This window comes from Grammomys surdaster, unplaced genomic scaffold, assembly GCF_004785775.1.
Source record: "Grammomys surdaster isolate TR1022 unplaced genomic scaffold, NIH_TR_1.0 126531, whole genome shotgun sequence".
Taxonomy (NCBI): Eukaryota; Metazoa; Chordata; class Mammalia; order Rodentia; family Muridae; genus Grammomys; species Grammomys surdaster.
This window is the reverse complement of record NW_021621323.1, coordinates 5952790-5973154: the sequence shown is the minus strand read 5'-3', so window position 1 is coordinate 5973154 and position 20365 is coordinate 5952790. Positions and strand designations below refer to the sequence as shown.

Below are 20365 nucleotides of genomic sequence, written 5' to 3'. Positions count from 1 at the left end.
CATGATAAGGATATGGGTGGCTTATGAATATCAGATAATGCCTTTTGTCTATATTATTATGAAATAATAATCTTCCTTTCCCCCTCACTTATTATAGCCCAATAAACTGAATATAGCTCCCTGTAAATCAACTATGTCTTCTGATGAAAGATGAACAAGAATTGAATAAATCATCAGACTGGCCAGGGCTAGATTGTGTCTGTAGTGAAAAGTAGTATTCTTTTTTCAGTAAACTAAATGATCTGATGGTGGACTAGAAGCTTCAAATTTGAACGGTGCTTGCTTCCAAATCATTAAGAAAAATAGTTTGAGAAAAGTTTGAGGATATGTCTGAATACATTTGATGGATTAGTATAAAACTCAATACTACAGTTACACAAATATTTAAGAAATACGATATTTTAGTAATATGATGAGAATCAAATTTTTTTGCTACTCAGATTAGACACTCACCTAAAGACACAGCTAATATAATTTGGAATAAATAGTAGTAACATGAGTTTTATCTTGTATAGCTTTACCAAGGAACTCTTAGATTTGTTTATGCAAAGTTGATACCTAGAGAAATAATTTATGTAACCTGTAATTCATAAGAAACACTTTCCAAAAGTGTCATCACATCCTGTGGATATTTACAGTTTCTTAACCACACATTTGCAAGAGGAAATCTGATTGCTTGAAAATTTATTATATCTTAAGTTTTCCATGGTCATCAAAACACATTTACAGATCTGCCATCCGCTAGTGCTGCACCAGCCCCAGTCACAGGCACATTCTCAGTCACGGCAGAATGATCACAGATTGATATCCATCTAATCTATAATGATAAAATCTAGAAACAGCCTAGCTAAAGGATCGCTTACAAACAGCGTATAAAAATCACTTCACAAATGCAATAGTGATCAAGCTGAACCCTATAAAGTTAGTAATAAGCTAGTACTGTAAAGTGAGTAGTTACCTAGAAACCATGAGAGCAAACACTATGAATCTGTGACATATACATAGAAACAGAGACATAGATACCAAAAACAAAACTAAACTAAACTAAACTAAACTAAACTAAACTAAACTAAACTAAACTAAACTAAACTAAACTAAACTAAACTAAATCCCCACTGTGTTTTATGCCTGTCTGTCTTCTTCTTGTATCCCTATAGTGTCTTTCATAAGGACAGTCACCAGGATACTCTGCAGTGTATTTAGCAGGCACACAAGGTTCCCACAGAGTCTCTAAAAGAAAAGTTAAGTCTCCAGGAAAAGAGAAGTAGAATCATAACTCTGAAAGTTGGGGATTATCTTTGAAAGTAATTGTGGCTGATGAAGATTTAACCAGAGTTCACGAGAAACTCAAATTAGAAAATAGAGTTTGGGAGCTTAGAGGACCCAAGAGTGCCAAATGAGCGTGTTACAGGTAATGTAAAGCTGACAAGACTGACTGACCCGGGATGCACACCATATCCTCTGATCACCAACCTCATATAGAGGGCGTGTAGTAAAATGAATGTAATGACGAGCACGGGTGATAGTCACTACCCATAGTGCACCGGGATTCAGGTGAGGCATGCTTCTCATTGAAGGCTTTAGACTGGAAAATTGTGCCTCATTAACTTCATTACTAGACTACAGGCTCTATGTTTATTTTAAATATGTACAAAATACATTCTGTTGCCACTTCAGAGAGTGGATGGCATGCACCCGCTCCTGTAATATGATGCTACTCCTAGTGAATAAAGAACAGCACCGCATTAGTTTTTGTCATTTTATACTTTGGGAACTACAATTGACCACTAGATTTGTAAGTCCAATATTTGATTGAATTTCTGTGATAATCAGTTAAGGGCTAAAAGAGCCAGAATCCATTTACAATATCCCATCTTTCTATGTTAACTGCTTGTTGGCAATACAATTATATTAGTTATGAAAATCCAAGGATAAATTTTGACATATTTACTGGCATAATTGCTGTCACATTCAACTTTCCCCAGTACCTTCACAAGTATAATTCACTTTCTGAGGCAAAATATACACTTCTCTTATTACAAAACAGTGGCTTTTCTAAACTTGGTTATGAGAACATAGTGTGTGAGTTTTATTTGCTGCAATAATATCATTCCCTTCTAAAATCTTTCACTTGGTGCCTTCTCATTAAATTATCTGTCTAGAATGGTTTGAAGTTTGGGATTTATATAGAAACAATAAGGAAAGGAAAGTCAAGTCAAAAGGGAGATAGAAGGAATCACACAAGAGAAATAAATTCCAGCAATATAAATTCATTTGCTATTGAGTAGGCTTTTCTGAATGACTGCCAAAGTGTTTTCCTTAACCCAAGCACTTACTGACCTGTTTGCATGTACTTAACAGAATCTAGATTCTTAAACAAAGACATGAAGGTAAATAGTTTCATTGCCTTTTTGCCATCTCTTTTCCAATATTGAATGGATTCCCCAGATGCCAGAAGGACAAATTGGATTCAAAGACAGACGAGTATGGGTGACTCAGAGTTGGGTAATGTAGTTCACTGATCTTATAAAATGATTTTTAAGGTAACGGACAAGTCAGACCCTGTAAAGTCTAAATAAAGTTAAGCTCTAAGCCCCACTAGCCTAAAGACAGATACATTCTGAGTTTCTGGAGACTGTTGTTTATACAACAAGCCACATGTTTTCACTCGCCAAAGCAAGTTTGGTGAACCCAACTGCACCGTAGGTGCTTGATCACACATAACTGATAGATACATAGGCAGGAAATATATCAGGATGTATGCTGATCCCCAGTTGTATGATAATGGAAAGGCCCTTAGCATTGTCCTGATTTGCTTTCATGAGCACCCTATTGACCTAAATTTGGGGTCATTTCTCTGGAAATCCCAGGTATGGACCTGATTAGTGTCCATTTTCCTGGCCAGTACTAAACAAAGTTTGATTTAATTTGATAGTTGTGAATCTGGTTTTTATCCTCAGGGTTTTCAGATTAACAAACCAACAGAAGCTTTTATCCTGCGCAATGTTTCTAATCGTGTAAAGTCACAGTTTTCAAAATAGCAATGTATGCATGTTTACATATGTGCACATATAAAGGACCAGATGCAGGTATATGAGGAGACGGAAAACTTACAAGAAAGTCTTTGAAGATTGTCTTGAGCTCTTCATGACCATGCCTTTCAGCAATATGCAGCAGGTCTGAACCATCCGTAGACTTCATCCTAGACGCCCAGGTTGCTCCTGAACACTGCAGCAGATGAACAGCTAGATTCTTTAAGCCAAATTTTGCTGCACAGTGGAGGAGTGTTGGGAGCTCTTGGGTATCAGTATCTGGAGACAGATGAAATACCAAGATTGAGTATTTCCTTATATCTGTACTTCTATGACACAGTTATACACAATCTATTTCTGAAAGTCACACTCAGGAAGCTGAACAGAACTTCAGTAAATGTAAGAAAACACCAGTGGCTGTTGCAATGTAGACTGTCTTCCCTACTTCCTTAAAACAAATACAAATGACTCTCTAGCATTTATACACCAGTCTTAACAATGGAGTAGCCTAAAACTACTATAAGAATTTTACCATTCATATTTGAAGAAGTGTACTTGGCCCTTTAGATAAGAAATGGGTCAAAGTCTGACAAACATTTTGTAGGTGAAAGTCTTATGGCATTCGCTGACATTATTTAAAGTTGGTACCAACTTTCAATAAAAACATATAATATATAAATTCTTATTTTTGCAATGAATTGCATTATATATTTTTGTAGTTAATATAGGTTAAAGTTAATCGATACAGATATCTACCTGGCAATGTCAAAATTCTCTTATACTTTGATCAACTCATCCTTGGGTACGATAGAAAAACTACGAACAGGGGCATCTCCTTTGAGCCCATACCTTATCACGGTTCCTGCATCCTGCCATTCAGGTAGGTTAAGTCCCTATTAATTCAGTTTCAGCATTTTATTAAATAAATATTTATTCATTGTAGGAATGTATACATTCTATAACATCAACAATTTTCCTTAGTATCTTCAAGTTAATGTACTATGATGCAACCCAAAATAAAGAACTTCCTTGGGAATCTACTTCCACACAGCAGAAGGGGTGGTCACTATTGTCTAATGGCTCTTTCCTGTATTGTGGGCATGTATCCAGTATCAAACAAAGCAAGCTGATCAGGTTTTGTTTGTACTCATGCTTTCATTGTATTATGGGTCCTTTCTCGATTGTCATTATCCTGGCTAGTTATATGTCAACTTGACACAAACTATACTCATTGAAGGAGAGGGAAGTTCTATTGAGAAAATGACTCTATAAGATCAGGTTGTAAGCAAGCCTATGTGACAGTTTTTTAAAAATCAGTGATTAATATGGAAGTGTGCCTCCCATTGTGGGTGGGATCACCCTTGGGTTAGTGGCTTCTATAAGAAATCAGGATGAGAAAGCTATGAGAAACAAGCCATTAAGCAATGTTCAGTATTCCTTCATGGCTTCTGCATCAGCCCCTGCATCCAGGTTCCTGTCCTGTTTGAGTTCTAATCCTGTCTTCCTTTAATGATGAATAGTGATATAGAATTACAACCCAAATAAAGCCTTTCTTCTGCAAGTTGCTTTGGTCATGATGTTTCATCACAGTAATTGTAAACCTAACTAAGACAGTCATTTTAAGGATTTAACCCTAGATCACATAATTAGTAAATATTGTTGCTTAAAGTTGCCTATGTCTCTATTTCTATCCAATTTTCAACAGAAGCATCATTTATGTTTAAAACGGAAGTGATCATATTCAATGAATTTGGGCAACTGTGCACAGGCCTGTAACAATCACCTAAACCATACACTTTTATTTATCATCACAGAAGTGCCCTCATGTGCCAGTCCAGCAATCCCCAATATTAGAGGCAGTTTCATCCTAAATTTATAAAATAGACAAGATATTTTGTATCTCATATGAGTGAGTTATACTTTCCACATTCTTATGCAATACAGTCTTCTGTTTCTGCCTTTTATTTTCCTGGGTAGAATATATTTTCCCAACATTTCTCTATTCCCTATCCCAGAGACTACTCTATTAAGACTTGTTTTTAGTGTTTTTATTAATTTATTTTTTTCCTGGGCTTTGTAAGACGTATTGAATCTGATGTTTGTTTCCCTTCATCAATTTAGGATCACTTTTGGTTTGAAATGTTTCCTGCTTCATTTTTCCTTGCATTCACTGGGAAATTGAGTTCGTAAGTGCTAGATTAACCCAATAAGATCAGGCAAAACCTGAAGCAGAGCTAAGGCAAATGAGTACACAGAAGAGCTGTGTTTAGTCTTTCTATAGTTTTATATATATTTAAAGAATTTGCTTTGTTCTTTTAGTTGAAATAATGTATTTTCACCTGTATTAAAATTCACTGATTCCTTCCTTACTCTGTTGTTTCTATTACTAATCCTATATAAATTTATGTGTCTGTTTGTCTCATTTATTTATCATCTATATGTCTATCTATCGCCTATCATCTTATTACCTATCATCTATCTATCTATCTATCTATCTATCTATCTATCTATCTATCTATCTGGACAGCATCTTACTTCATAGTCCTGGCTAGATTGGAACTCACCATGTAGACTAGGCTAACCTCAAACTCATGGAGATCCCCCCTGCCTCTGTTCCCAAGCACTGGAGTTAAAGGTATGTGTTACCATGCCTGACAGTCCATCTAATTTTAAGCAGTTTTCTTTGAGAGTTTTTTCATTACTATATTTTCCATTTTACTGATGAAGTTTCCCCTTTTATCCCTCTATACTAACTCTCTCAGTGGGTCCTGAAGAATGATCACTGTAGTTCTTTAAATACCCATAACTGACAAAGTTCAGCATTAGGAGCATTTCTATGACTGCCTCTTTGGGATGCTACTTCCTTGACTAAGGAGCTCTCCTGTTCTTCTTTCTCATGAATCTTGCATTATTACTGCATTGTAATATTTGCATGGTACTAAAGGACTGAAATAATCAGTGTCTATCCTATAATAGGGCACACACATTTTAGAAAGCCAAGCCTGCTCTGATGGTTGAGAAGAATTAATCTGTAGAGTGAGCAAAGGATGCTTTTCTCAGCCAGGGCTTCACTCAGGCTCCGATGATCACTGACTTCAAAAATACTGATGATCAGATCATAGTTTCAGCTTCAGCACAGAGTAAAGGCTGAGTCCTGGTCACCAGCTTTTCTGTGACCAGAGCTTGGCTCTTTAGGGCTTGTGATTTGTCCTGGGATTCCTTCCCACCCAAATTTCTTTCAGCAAGACCTCTGCAGGGCACTCAGACAACATGCACAGCTCAAGACATTATAGCATAGAACTGCTTTTCCCAGCGTTCATGTGCTCTGTATTTACATTTTGGCTGCTGTTGCCTTCAATATGGCCAAAGATTTTTGCAAGATTTGTTTCTCCCACTATGTTAGTCATTATTCTATTGTGGTGAAGAGACACTGTGACCATGGCAACTTATAAAGGAAAACATTTAATTGGGGCTGGCTTACAGTCTCAGAGGTTTGGTCCTTTAATATCATGGTGGGAAGTATGGTGGCTAGCAGGCAGTCATGTACTGGAAGTGTAGCTGAGAGTTCTACATCTGGATCAGCAGACAGCAGAAAGAGAATGAGACAATGGGCCTGGCTTGAGCATTTTGAAACATCAAAGCCCTCCCCCAATGGCAACTTCCTACAACAAGGCTCTACCTACTCCATCAGACCACACGTAATAGTATCACTCTCTGGTGACCAAACATTCAAATCTATGAGCCTATGTGGGCCATTCCCCAGTTTTCTTCTTCATCAGTGGTTTTCATAGGTGCCACACCATTTTTTTAAGGGTACATTTCAGAATCTTTGTCATTAGAGCTTGTGAGCAGTACTGTGCTCTATAGCTAGGGTTCTTTGCCATACACAATCATAACAAAGATGCCAAATGACCTGTTACAAAATTTTGTCTTAGTCTATCAGGCATGGATATAGTTAAGAGGTTCTTTTTCTCACTTGCAAAGGATTTTTCACATTCTGAAATTAGGTTTATTTATGTTTCTTCTATAATTAATTTTCTGCTTGGTTTGCAAATATCTGAGTTGGTTTGTAGTACCAGGGCTAGTGAAGTCAGGGGTCCCAGGACTTTACTAAAGCCTAATTGTATTATAAATACTGAACTTTATACCCACATCACAGTTCTTTCTCTTTGGAAGAGACAACACCAATTATGAGAACTATAAGGGATCAAAATGCAAAGAATGACTGACTTTGGATTAGATATACCCACAACACAACTACTGCAGTCAAGACTAAAAAAAAAAAAAAAAAAAATGAAAGCGTGAGTTTAATGATCATAAGAGTCAAAGGACCGGGACACCTGTTCTAAGAATGTGCCTTCTGAAAATGCTCGGGGAAGCTTCACTCATGATTCTTCAACAATATGGCTACGTAAACAAGACCTAAACAAGTACACTATCAATAGATAGGCCAACATTATGGAAGAAATTACACAGGGCCCCACCCCTTGACCAAGAATTACAGGCAACCAAGAAATGCTGGAACAGAGAGAATTAGTCTTCCTCAGGAATGAGTCCCCTAGTTGGTTATCTAGTACCATGTGACCAACCTTGAAATCATATACAGAGAAGCAATACTGTAAGGACACAGTGAGCTGTACTTGTATTTTATACAGACGTGTGTAACAACAACAATTAAAGTGAAAGGGAGCATGAATTAGAGAGGGAACAAAGTAGATGGGGATATGGCAGAGGTGAGAAGAGGAAGGGAAGAGAGCAGATGGTGTTATTATACTTTAAATTACACCCCCAACACATGAGGCCCCCAACACATATACAGCAGAGGCCTGCCTGATCTGGTCTCAGTGAGAGAAGAAGCACCTAACCCTTGAGAGACTTGAGGCCCCAGGGAGAGGGGAGGTCTGGTGGGTTTGGGGTTGGGGTGGGTGGAGATCCGCCTGGAGATGGAAGAGGAGGGATGGGATGAGGACCTGTTGGAGGTGGACTAGGAGGAGGATAACGACTGGACTGTAAAAAACAATTAAATAATAATAATAATAATAATAATAATAATGATAATAACAATCAAGGGAAATGCCTGACAGTAGAGAGAGTGAAGATATAGAGCCCACCTCCAACAGGAAGACAGGGCATTAAGTGAAGGAAAGGGTTGCCATCCCACAGTCAAAATTAGAACTGTGGGGTTGGACATGGAGAGAAGCCTGAAGATAAGAAGGTTCAGTGACAGGCCCAAAGTGGGATCCAGCTCAAGGGGAGGTCCCAAGGCCGGACATTATTACTGAGGCTGTGGAATGCTCACAAAAAGAGACCTATCATGACTGTCCTCTAAAAGATCCAACAGGCATCTGAAAGATTCAGATGCAGATATGTGCACCAAACCAATGGACAGAAGCTGCTGATCCCTGTGGTTGAATTAGAGAAAAGCTGGGAGAAGCTGAGGAGGAGGGTAAACCTTTAGGAAGACCAGAAGTCTCAACCTGGACTCCCGAGATCTCTCAAACACTGAACCACCAACCAGGCAGCATACACCAGCTGATCTGAGGCCCTAAACACATATACATACAGCAGAGGACTGCTAGGTCTGGGTTTAGTCAGAGAAGATGCACCTAACCCTCAAGAGACTGGAGGCCCCATGAAGTTTAGAGGTCTGGTGGAGTGGGGACACCCTCCTGGTGATAGGGGTGCGGGGAGAAGGTATGGGATGTGGAACAGTCGGAGGGTAGACCCAGAGGGGAATAAAATTTGGAGTTTAAAATAAATAAATTAAGAAAACAAATCATGATTTTTGAGGTGCACACTCATACTCTCAGCACATGGGGTGTAAATGTAGGAGGAACAGGAGTTCCAGGTCCTCCTTGACTACATGTGGAATTGGAGAGCAGCCTCCAGCACACGAGACCCTATCTCAAAAACATAAAACTAATGACGCTACTCACAAACAAAGAAACTGAGTTTTGAATTGCTTATTCTTGACTCAGTGTAGGTAGCATTAAGAGGAAAGTTGTACATTCTAATTGTATGTGTGTGTGTGGGGGGTTTTCTATTAGTCTTTGTTTTTATTTAGTCACTTTCATAAACTAACAGCATTAATTAATATTTATAATTTTCTTAGATAAAAGTAATAATTTCTTCAAAATATACAAGAACTTACTAACGAATGGTTAGTTTTCAGTACATAAATTTTTGTTCAGTTTTGTTTTTAGCACAGTGTCTCATGCAGTGCCAAGGTTACTTGCATGTACTGTCACGCCATTCAAATTTTAATTTAACTAGTCAAGATTTCTTGGGTAGTGTGTCTCACTATCAAGGAATAAATTTAAAAAGCTACAATTCGCAGCAAGTTATGGCAAAAATCACAGGGTCCCATCTACCCCACCTAAAAGAAGGATCAGCTTTTAGATCCATCAGTCAATGTTTGCCGAATAGAAGAGTAGAAGACTAAAATGTCTGGGGGAATCTTTTAAAAGATCATTTTATCAGACATGTCTTTTACAAGTTAAAGTCAACAGAGGAGGAAATTGAGTCATGGACATTCTGTACAGGGTGCTTAAACTGTCTAAGATAATCCCTAAAAATGATAGCCAAGAATGAGATTGGCATATTCAAACCAGAGCTTTTAAAAGCTTAACCTAGCTAAATAGAATGAAAAATGGAATGGAACGTGTCCAGGTATAAAATACAAGAATTAATTTAGAATTTGACAGTGAGGAGAATATGAGAACTGGCAGTGCGAGACACATAAGCCGTTCGTTCTCACAAATTACTCTCTTGGATATTAAGCTTTCATTCATATGGAGGGAGAGGCCAGGTGGCCACTTTGGGACAAAACAGTGAGTCACATGAAGAAGAGCTTAAAAGACAGGTGATGCACATTTTAATCCTGGCTCAACCAGTAAATGTTGGCCTCTTAAAAATATTCCTTCAAACCCTTTGTTCCTCAGCCTCTCTTTGTAAAAGTAGAGGGTTAGAAGTGAGGATTACAATAGCTCTTACATTCTGTGCTATGCCAAATGTGTTGGGGCAGGGGGTTTCCCTGAGTGTTAAATAGAAAGAAATAGGGAAGGGGGCTGGGGTATTATTGGTAAAGTATTTGCCACACAGGCAGGAGGACTGAGTTTGAATCCGTAGCATCCCTAGCACATTAAAAAGTGAAAAACCATCCAGAACACCATCATCAACATGCACACTCGAGCACACACACCACCGTCGCCACCACCACCACCAAACAAACAAACAAACAAACAAACAAATGAATAGAAACAAAGTCAGATGTGCCACTGCCTATATCTGCAATACAAGCACTGGAGCACTGCTTGGACAAGAGAATGACTGGAATTTGCTAGCCAGTTAGTTCAGTTAATGAGTCTCTGTCTCTGTCTGTCTGTCTGTCTGCCCCCCCCCGCTGTATTTGTAGAAATTGAATTATCACTATTACAATGCCCTATCAGATATTTAAGGAAAAAAATTAAAAGTTGTGCCCACATTGCCTGTCCCTAGTGAACCCTGGTAAAATTGACCTATTTAGGGCTGAAAACTCAATATCACTATATTCTGAACACTTATCATTACACCTACAGATAAGTATAGCTCTCACTTCCCATCAAAGAAGCTTCTTTTTGCAGCAATCCACAACTTCTCAAAATCCAAAGACCATCTGATCATGGAGTGTCTAGCCCTGACTGATATAATGAACACCTCAATTCTCACAGTGAAAGGCTCAAGAAACTCAATGGAGGATATGGTGGACAGAGTGTAACAGACAGAGGACCAGGATGTCTACTGCCAGATTTTTGCTTCTATAAAGTACAGGGAAATGGTACCGAATTATCTAGTATACACATATAAGACATGAACAATAACATCAGCTGACATACCAATGTGGATTTAGAAATTTCACAAGTTCCCAGTGATAGGTAAAGAACTATAGGAAATTAATGACTGCTAAGAGAGTTAGCTCTCTAATTGGTTATAAAATACCAAGGAATCTACCTTAAAAATATATTATCAATGTTAAATGGGCTAGAATGTTGTACTAATAAACTTATATGTAACTTGCATGTTATAAGTATAACATACATGTAACAATAATAATCAAAAGGAAACTAAAAAAATACATAAATGTAGGAGGAGGGTCTGGAGGTAGAGGAATGGAAATCATGTGGAGGGCAAGCAAGATACAATAATGGAGGGATTTAAAAAAATCAGTGTATGAAATAGTCTATATAATAAATCCTGATAAAATGTAGGCTAAACAATAAAAATTATTTGTCAACTTCCAACTTTGTATCTACAGTGTGTTTACTGTAAAAGAATAAAAAACAGGGGAACCAGGAAGAATAGCAGTATGAAAGCAGACATGATAGTTGGGGTCATGAGTGACCACTGAGGGCTATGACTTACAGGGGAATTGCTATGTTTATTTCCTATCATGGATATCAAAGAAGTCCAAGTAATCTGTGGCATGAAGCAGTGAAACACACCATTCAAACTCATCATATACATCAAATTTTATTTAAAAGGTGTATTTCATAAATCTATGTCCATTAATACATAGTTTATATTTATTACATATATTTTATACATAGATCTAGTCTGTCTATGTATGTAAAGGAATTTTAATACAGCAACACTGGGTCTCTGGCAAGGGTTCACATTCACAGACCTTCCAGGTCTATGTGATCTGGCTGGAATACAGACACACCTTTAATTCCTCTGGCTAGAATACAAACATATCCTTAGTACACACCTTTAATCTCAAACAATGAAGGTAAAGTTGGTTTGTAGAAGGAAGCAGTAATGTTTGAAAGTGATGCCTAATTGAGGGTCAGACAAAGTGACAAATCAGAGAAAGATTTGACAAGATGAGTCAGAGATAGGATACACCCAACTCTTATGAGAACAGATAGAAAAGAGAGGTGACTTAAGAGCATTAGAGAGTGAATCAGGTACGGAGTGCTCTCCATACCTGAACGACTGTTCAGTGAGTACAGATCAGTTGAATTCAGACAATGTAGTGGAGCTCAGTTGAGTAGAGTTGGTGTACTTTGTACAGTACAGGTCAGCAGAGGTCATCAAAGCCAGATAACAAGGAGCCAGAAGATTAGAAGAAATTGAGAGAGTGAGTTTGAGACCAAGCAGAGTGATTCAGTAAGAAGCTGAGAAAAGCCAGTTCAAATCGGTCAGTTTGAAGAGGAGTTTGAGCCAAGACCTGAGTTGAACCAGCTAGTCAGGGTTCAGAAAGAACTAGAAAGCGTGAGCTTATTCAGCAATAAGCCCCTGAGATGACAATTAAATCTGGCAAATAAAAGTTATTTATACATACATATCTATCTATCTATCTATCTATCTATCTATCTATCTATCTATCTATCATCTATCACATATTTATTTATCAATATATTATCTATATATCATCTATCATTTGTCATTCTACCATCTACTTCTCATCAATCTATTTATACATCATTTATCATTAATCTATCATCTATCTCTTATCTATCTCTCATTGCTCTATCTCTTATCTATCTCTCTACCTATGATCTATCTATCTATCTATCTATCTATCTATCTATCTATCTATCTATCACCTATCTATCACCTATCTATCATCCACCTACCCACCCATCCATCAATCTGTCTATCTAAGAAGTAAGGTGACTATGGTCCTTTGCAAACCATTACCTATCAGAATGAGATAAAAGATGAGTTCTTCTATGACTTTCTGCCTCTTTCTTATTAGAATGAAGCAGTTTGAGTGTTCAGTTTTAGATCTTTTAAAACAGTTTAGTAAAAGCATCACTCTCAGAACAGTGTACCTTTTCAAGAAATAAAGGGAGATGTCCAAGGAGTGAATTACTGACAAAGTGGTAAACACTATCTGGGCATGCTAGGATTTGTAAAAAAATTTAGGTCTGAGCAACATTGCCTCACAATTCCAAATGAGGAGGCTCCTTAGTTGTTAGCTTATGTAGTGCATAAACACAATGTGTGTTTCCATTGTGTTTTTGTGTTTGCCTCTGTGTGCCTAATTGAGGCTAACCCAAGCATGCATTTTTCTTATTAAAATGGATAGTAGAGAGTTTATTTCCTATTAGCTGTTGCTAATGGCTGGTGTTTATATTTCCTTTCCTGACTCTGACACACTCATAGATGCTTATTACTTTTGACCCTAATAAACCTGTACTTTTGGTGCTGGATTTATAGATGCAGAAGAGAGAGACTCAGTACCCAGGGAGGTCACTGCAGCATCTTCAAAAGTCAAAGGGACTAGAGCCTCATTCTGTTGTGGCAGATGCCAAAAGAAGAAGAAGATGATAAACTAAAAGGCAAAAATTATGAGATCTAAATATTTGCTTTATTTCAACAAAATAAAAAATCATTTTTATACTTGAAACTCAAATGTATTACCATCTATATCTATGGGTGTTGATTTATACTTGTTTGTTGCCACTAATGAATGAATAAATCTAGTAAATTTGTATTGAGTACTAGAAATTTTGGGGGCACAGAGCTTTGTCCTAAACAGTAGTGTTTGCCATAGGATAAAATGGGTGCTTTGAGACAATCACGCTAAATGAAATGAAAAATCACCATTTTGTCAAATTGGAAGATACAGTTTTACCAAATACATAATGACATTTATGAATACATAAGGTTATTTCAAATATATTACATATTAAAATGGTGTATATAATTTAGTCAACATTGTTACCTTGCTATAACATTTTCCTCCAAATGTAGGTACAATTCCCCATATCTTCTTTCTTTAGCTCTGGCACACTCTCTTCCTTTCTCTCTCCTCTTTGCTATTGTGACCTCTAACATTCTGGAAGTATCTTTCATAGTGTACGAAGTCACACTGCCTTTGTTGCTGCAGTACAGAACCAGCCTATGCTGCATCCTGCACTCTGGACTGGACATTCTCTATACACAGCTCCTGTGACCCTGCAGGGTTTGATACCAGTCTCCTCAGATAGGAATGCAACTTTGCCTCAGGACCATAAAGACATGCAGGTCAATGGGGTTTCAGGATAGTCTCTTATCCTCTTGTTGTACTGGAACATGTAGTTTCCAGGATGTTTTTAGGACCAAGTCTTGTTTCTGGATTGATGACTCCCCCTTCTCTTTATAATGTATTTTCTACTGCTGGACACTAGAACCTACTGAGTACAGCAAAGCCCTTTCCTGTGTAGTCTGTTGGTACAAACTGTAAAACTGAACCATGGAACTCAGGAATGATATTTGGATTTAGGAATGCCAGGGTCCTCAAGGAACTGAGGTGCCCTCTTGCTTGCTTGTGTGAGTTATTGGTACACAGACTCTCTTTAGTGACCTCAACCCAACTGACCATTGGCCACAAGTCAGCAATTGGAGTTCTCAGTATTTGTGTGAACAATGAGAAAGTGGGTCTTTCAAAACAAACCTGTTTAGCTTTCAAGAAAAAAGTTGTTACAAGACCTCATGCCACAGAAGGGCTAAAAGCTCTTCTATACCCACAAATCCTGGGACTTTGTGATGTAAGTTCAGTGTTGCTTCTTGGCTATCTTCAGCAAATACTGATACAATAGTGCAGGAAAAGCTCTGGGAAGCAGAGTCAGTCTCTCTGTCATTTTTGAAACCCCTGTTATTGAGGTAGAAACAGAAAAGAAAGATGTTCTGGATTTTGGTAACAAAAAAAGTTGTATAGCCAATAGTGTCTACCTACGCATCAAGGAAAGTGACTGGGTAAGCTGCTATTCAGAGGACGAAGCAGATGTCTCATCTGAAGACCTATCAAGCTGCTCCCCTGAGTCCTAGAAGCGTCAGTGCTTTCCTGACAGTGGTGATGGAACCTTGTAAAGCCAGAAGCCTCTACAACTCAAGAGTCAACAAATGAAATATTGGCACAGCAAGAATCAAATAAATTACAATGAGCATTAGGTTCGCTAACAGACTATAGTAAAGAACATGGCTTAAATCAAAATGAAGCTTCTATTTCAAATTTCAATCGCCTTTCAGTGAAAGGAGTCATATCACTTGAAATATATGGGTTGTCTTGTAATTGAGAGTCCTGTTAAATCATTTTCTGTCCTTCTGAAGATTTGGAATACTTATGTCTACCAGCAAAGTTGTCTCTGAAAGTAAGTTTGCAAGGGGACATTCTAAGACAACGGAGGTCACTGGAGAACTATAGTGAGAATTTTGGTGTCTTAAAAAACACAGTTCTGTTATGTAAACATCTGTTTGTTTTAATCCTGGGAATAGGATATGGGGATATTTCATATTGTTCACAGTGGCAGACTATTTGTCTCCTGGGTGCTTTGTGGGGGTGTGGTTCTGCCAGATGAAGATGGTTTAATTCTAGGGACTCTAGAGAGGGTATAAAAAGACCAGAGCCCCAAGAGACGTGTGGTCGTTCCTCCTACTGGTTCCTGCTTCTGCTGGTTTGTCAAGTGGTTGAGAGAAAAGGGACAAGAAGTTGGAGATGTTCTGATGAGACAAAGATTGGATTTGCCTCAAGGAACTCAGTGCCCCTAATCAGCAGGGAGTAGTCTAAAAGGAACTCAAAATCCTCTTTTCCCTCCCTCCTTTATCTCCACTAACCTTCTTTTTCTCACCTTCCTCATCCTTCTTGTTTCGAGTTTCCCATTGCCCTTGAAAAATCACCAAATTTGACTTTCACATTTGGTCTCAGAATCTTGGCCCCTGCCCTGTTATTTTCCTTTACTCCATTTTTGTAAAACAAACAAACAAACAAACAGACAGACAGACAGACAGACAGACAGACAGTTTTCAGAAGTTCTTAAGGCAAGAGTGAACTATGGTTTTTTTCTGATCCCAGCTTTTAGGTTCTTTATGACACAAATAGCACTGCACAGAGGCTTTTCAGCAGTACAGCATTGTCTCTGACCACATGTGACAAGGTCATCATTAGCTCAGGCTTTATGCTAGCCACTCTCAGTTCGTCAGTCTCTAGGCAGGAAAACAACATGTGCACTGGAGTGATGGAGAGATATGCATTGGAGCGAGCACTCTGCTGGTGACAGCTACAGGCTTATAGCTGGTCTCCATAACCCAGAGGCCAGCAGGTTACACTACAGACAGCAGGGTTACAGAACTTACATGCCAAAAGGACACCTGGAAATGTTTGCAACAAGGTAAAGTGTCCAAATATGATTATGAAGAAGAAAACCAAATTTTAATCTTTCTCCTTAAAGGGATTAGAGATCAGATTTCAGATATTTCTGAACAAAGTTTAAATAACTAATGTTCTTTGAAGAATTGTAGTTACAATAGAAATACGCATCCCCTCCCCGCCAAAAAAGAGCTAGGCTTCTTGTGAGTGACAGTGACTTGACATCTGGAATCCCAGTATCAGTGCTGTAAGGTAAAGATTAAATGGTATCTCAGGAGACCTGTGAGGAATTAAGGTAACATATGTAAAGCATTTCATCTCCTGTTTGTCACAGTTAAACACAAGTCACGGGAGCTAGCTGTGAATAGGAATAGCATTAATTCTTGCGGTTTTGTTTTCTCCTTCCTTCTTGTACCTTTCTCTTGAGAGAGAGAGAGAGAGAGAGAGAGAGAGAGAGAGAGAGAGAGAGAGAGAGAGAGAGAGAGAGAGAGAGAGAAAGTTGTCACTTACTGGGCTTAAATGAGCCAGCGAGCATTTCTTGGTGGGACACAGTCCGGGCAAAATAATGCAGTTCTTTTTTTCCTAAACTAGTTGCCACTTTGACAATCAGCTAAATTATATTTCTTCCTGTCCATGGTACAGAATACCCTGTATTAAACAGACTTTAGCAGCACTATGAAGAACATAAGGGGATGAAGGAATTGTCAACAGCTAGAAGTGGTTCGAAAGTCCAAGCAGCTGAGAGCTACAGAACGGTTGTAGCAATTGCACTGGCCCTGCCTTTCCAGCGCCATGGCTGCATCTAGACTTTCAGACGATGGACAAACCATGTGTGTTCATATATTAATCAGAAATAAAGTAGCAGATGCTGAAAGTGATCCTGACTCCTAGTGCTGTTCTTTGGTAGTTTGGGCTTTAGTATACCGGTAAAAGCTGCTCAGTACAATCCCTTACACAGATTTCCAAGTCCACAGTGATCTACCCACATACCAGCACATTACAAATAAATCCAGGACTCTCCCAAGTTTGTTTGAATGTTGTTCTCCTCTAAGAGAGAACTGTCTCCATTTGGAACGTTCTTATCCAGGAGAAAGATCATTTAGAAGTCAATAGAAGAGCATTACAAAGTAAGAGAAGGTTGTAGCAGGTTTAACCTCTTCTGTACATATACCTCCTTGTTACCCATCCACAGCTTTGTCTACTGAGGGTAAAGCATAAAAATGAATGCCAAATGAGGAAGCGTGTTGTCTAGACAATGATGAAATGACTAAGATTGGCTTGAAATAGTATTTTATTTATGAACAAACAGTCGGGGAACTGAACCTAGAATTTGCTAGAATGCCCCTTAAAAAAAGACTGCATAGGAAAAACAAAGTCATCACTAATGGAGCTCTTGCCTTTTAATAAACACAAATGTCTGTGGGTCATCCTATGACTTATCATGCAGGTATGTCTGTGTTGAACACATTTTCAGTCCCCCATTTTCCTCACACTCCCCTGGCCTTCTCTTTATCTTAGCTGAAATGTAAAGAAACAAACAGTATACCTTTAATAATGAAACATTTCACTGATGAGTTGGAGACAATGTACTCAGGGTTATACCTGCTTTGCTGTTTGCCTGCCGTTCAAATATGTTCAGCGTTTTACTCTAAACCAGTGTTTTCCCCTTAGTATTCTTAAGATTATTTCTATATAAAGAAGGGCATCTCAAACCTTTTCATCAATCCCACATGAACATGATGAGACACAGATGTGGGGTCTTTAAAAGCAGGTATTTTGAAGACAGGATGGAAATAGAACTTCAGTGACTAGAAGATAAGTTGTTTTGTTGCTAAACAACATGTCCTAAAAATGTTTAGGAGAAAAGGGTTTGATTTAACTTACAATATAGTCCACAATCAAGGGAAGCCAAGGTAGAAACTCAAGGCAGGAACTGAGAAGCAGAGACCATGGTGAAATGCTACTTGCAGACTTGCTCCTTGAGACACACAGCTTGGCTTTTTATACAACCTACAACTACCTGCCCAGGTGGTACCACCCACATGAATCATGAATCAAGCAAAGGCCCCATAGACTTGTCTACAGGCTAATCTGATGGAGGCAATTTCTTAATAGAGGTTCCTTCTTCACAGGTGATTCTATTTTATGTTGAGCAAAACTCAGCGGCACCTAAACTGAATCACATTCACATCTGTCTTGGTATCTTATTGTGTTTATTGTATTACATTCTTTTGTACTTCATATAGGAATTATTGTGTCATAAGTTTTATAGCATCTAATTTTCTAAGTATACTCTGTAATAAACATGGATGAATTGTGTAATCAATTGTCTTCTTTTTTCAGCTTTTTGAAAAAAAATGTTACCTTATAAAAAGTTTCATTTTAATAAAATGTTTAAATTAAATAATTTTCATCAAATTCTAGTAATGGTTCACAGCTTGCATTAGCCACCATTTTTCTAACTTTTTAAAAGAAAGACTGACAAAGTTTCTTTGTCAAGATCGAGTATGAGACTAGATTGTTTTGCTGGTATGTTTTTTAATACCTTAAGGCAGGAAAATGTGTCTGTCCTTGAGGATTGTCTGTGACTGTAACCACTGATGATGTCCTGTGTCCTCACTAATTTGTGTTGAGAATGGCTTAGGCCTGTTGCATACAAAAGTTCTGTAAGTGATTAAAGTATTCAGCCCTTCACACTGAATCAAGGCCCGAGGGTTATTAGCACCATCTTTATCTGTGTTTATTAGAAAGATACATAGGACTGCCTTACTGCATCAGAGCCACGTATACAAAGGCTGAGATTCAATCTATTTCATACTCTCCATCTAAGAACATATTGCACCCTTTCTCACTAATCAAACTGCCTTTATTTTTGAATGAAATACCCTCAACTCCAGAAGGAAGAAAGGTTTAGGTTGACCATGGTTTAAAGAGACAGGAAAGGGCTGTGATTCTTCACTCCAACTGAACCAGATGTAGCATTTACCCTAAAGCCTCCCCCTAGGCCTGATTTGCAAAGCCTCAACCACCTTTCAACATCAGCAGTTTTGGAACTAAGGCTTTAACCAGGGATGCCTGAAGAACATCCCAAATTCAGCTGGAACACAACTGAACTCAAGAATTCCCATTCTTTTAAAGTTATTCAGAATTCTCCTATGAAATGAAAGACCTAAGCCATTCCATCTTCTCCAACTCTACAACTCCAATTTTATAAATGTAAAAAAAGATAACATTAAAAGAGTTTATAAAAGCTGTATCTCAGTTCCGTCTTCACACCTGTGCACACACTTTCACTCACCTAGATTTCTTTTTTTCCTTTCTCTCCCACCATTGCGACTCATTGTTTGTTGCCTAAAGTCCTATCTCTGAAGCAGACAATGAAAATTAATGTACATTTTTTCCTGATAACTCCATAGGCCAAAAAGTGTGTCACATTGTTTAGACTATCACCTGCATATCATCTTGTTTTATGATAAATATCTTGAATAAACAATCTTTCCATATTCCTTTTCTGTATTAATTTGGTACCTTATTCTGTAAGTGAATTACATAGCTAAGCTTTCCCACTACTCTTACATTTTAAAAACACTGTCTCTGGTGCTTCCCTGTAACAGACCCCACGGTAATTCAGCCGTTCACATACTTAGCTGCTTCCCAATCAGCTGGGTCTTTGGATTCCTCTGCTGCATCCTTGAAGCCTGAATGGCTCATATTAAATCTGGTTAAGCAGCATAGACTCCAGCTGGAAAATGCCTTAACCTTTACATATTAATATGCAACTATTAGACCACTCATATTGCTTAGCCCTGTGCCTGTCTCAGTCACCATTACATCGATCCCGGTATTTACAGAGGCTGGAGAGCCAGTGAATTAGAAACATTCTTTCATGAAACTAACCGGGAACAAAAGTATTTCTAAAATAGACCATGAAGTCACAGTAATATTTGGTTATATAACTTTAATCGGTAGCTCTTCTACATCTTTGTATTTTTATATTTCTGTATCACACAAATAGTAATTAATAATTATAGAAAATATCCATTCAGAGGCCAGTATGATGGCTCAGAAACTAGTGTCATTTGTTCATGGAGCCATGCTTCAAAACCTTTGTGCCTTTCCTGAGATCCAACATGGGAGGAGAAAATTGACACCCACAGTTGTCCTCTGACCTTCACACATGAGTGTGTACTCCCACACATGCACAAATAAGATTTAGAAA

At 38.2% G+C, this 20365-nt stretch overlaps 1 protein-coding gene across 1 annotated transcript in view; it reads right to left on the bottom strand.

The window, feature by feature from the left end:
* Bank1 (B cell scaffold protein with ankyrin repeats 1) overlaps positions 1-20365 on the bottom strand; it is a 246458-nt gene that overhangs the window by 144615 nt on the left and 81478 nt on the right. Inside the window, exon 7 of the mRNA XM_028760512.1 lies at positions 3115-3311. Coding sequence (XP_028616345.1) covers positions 3115-3311 — 197 coding nt within the window. The remainder of the gene's footprint in view (positions 1-3114; positions 3312-20365) is intronic.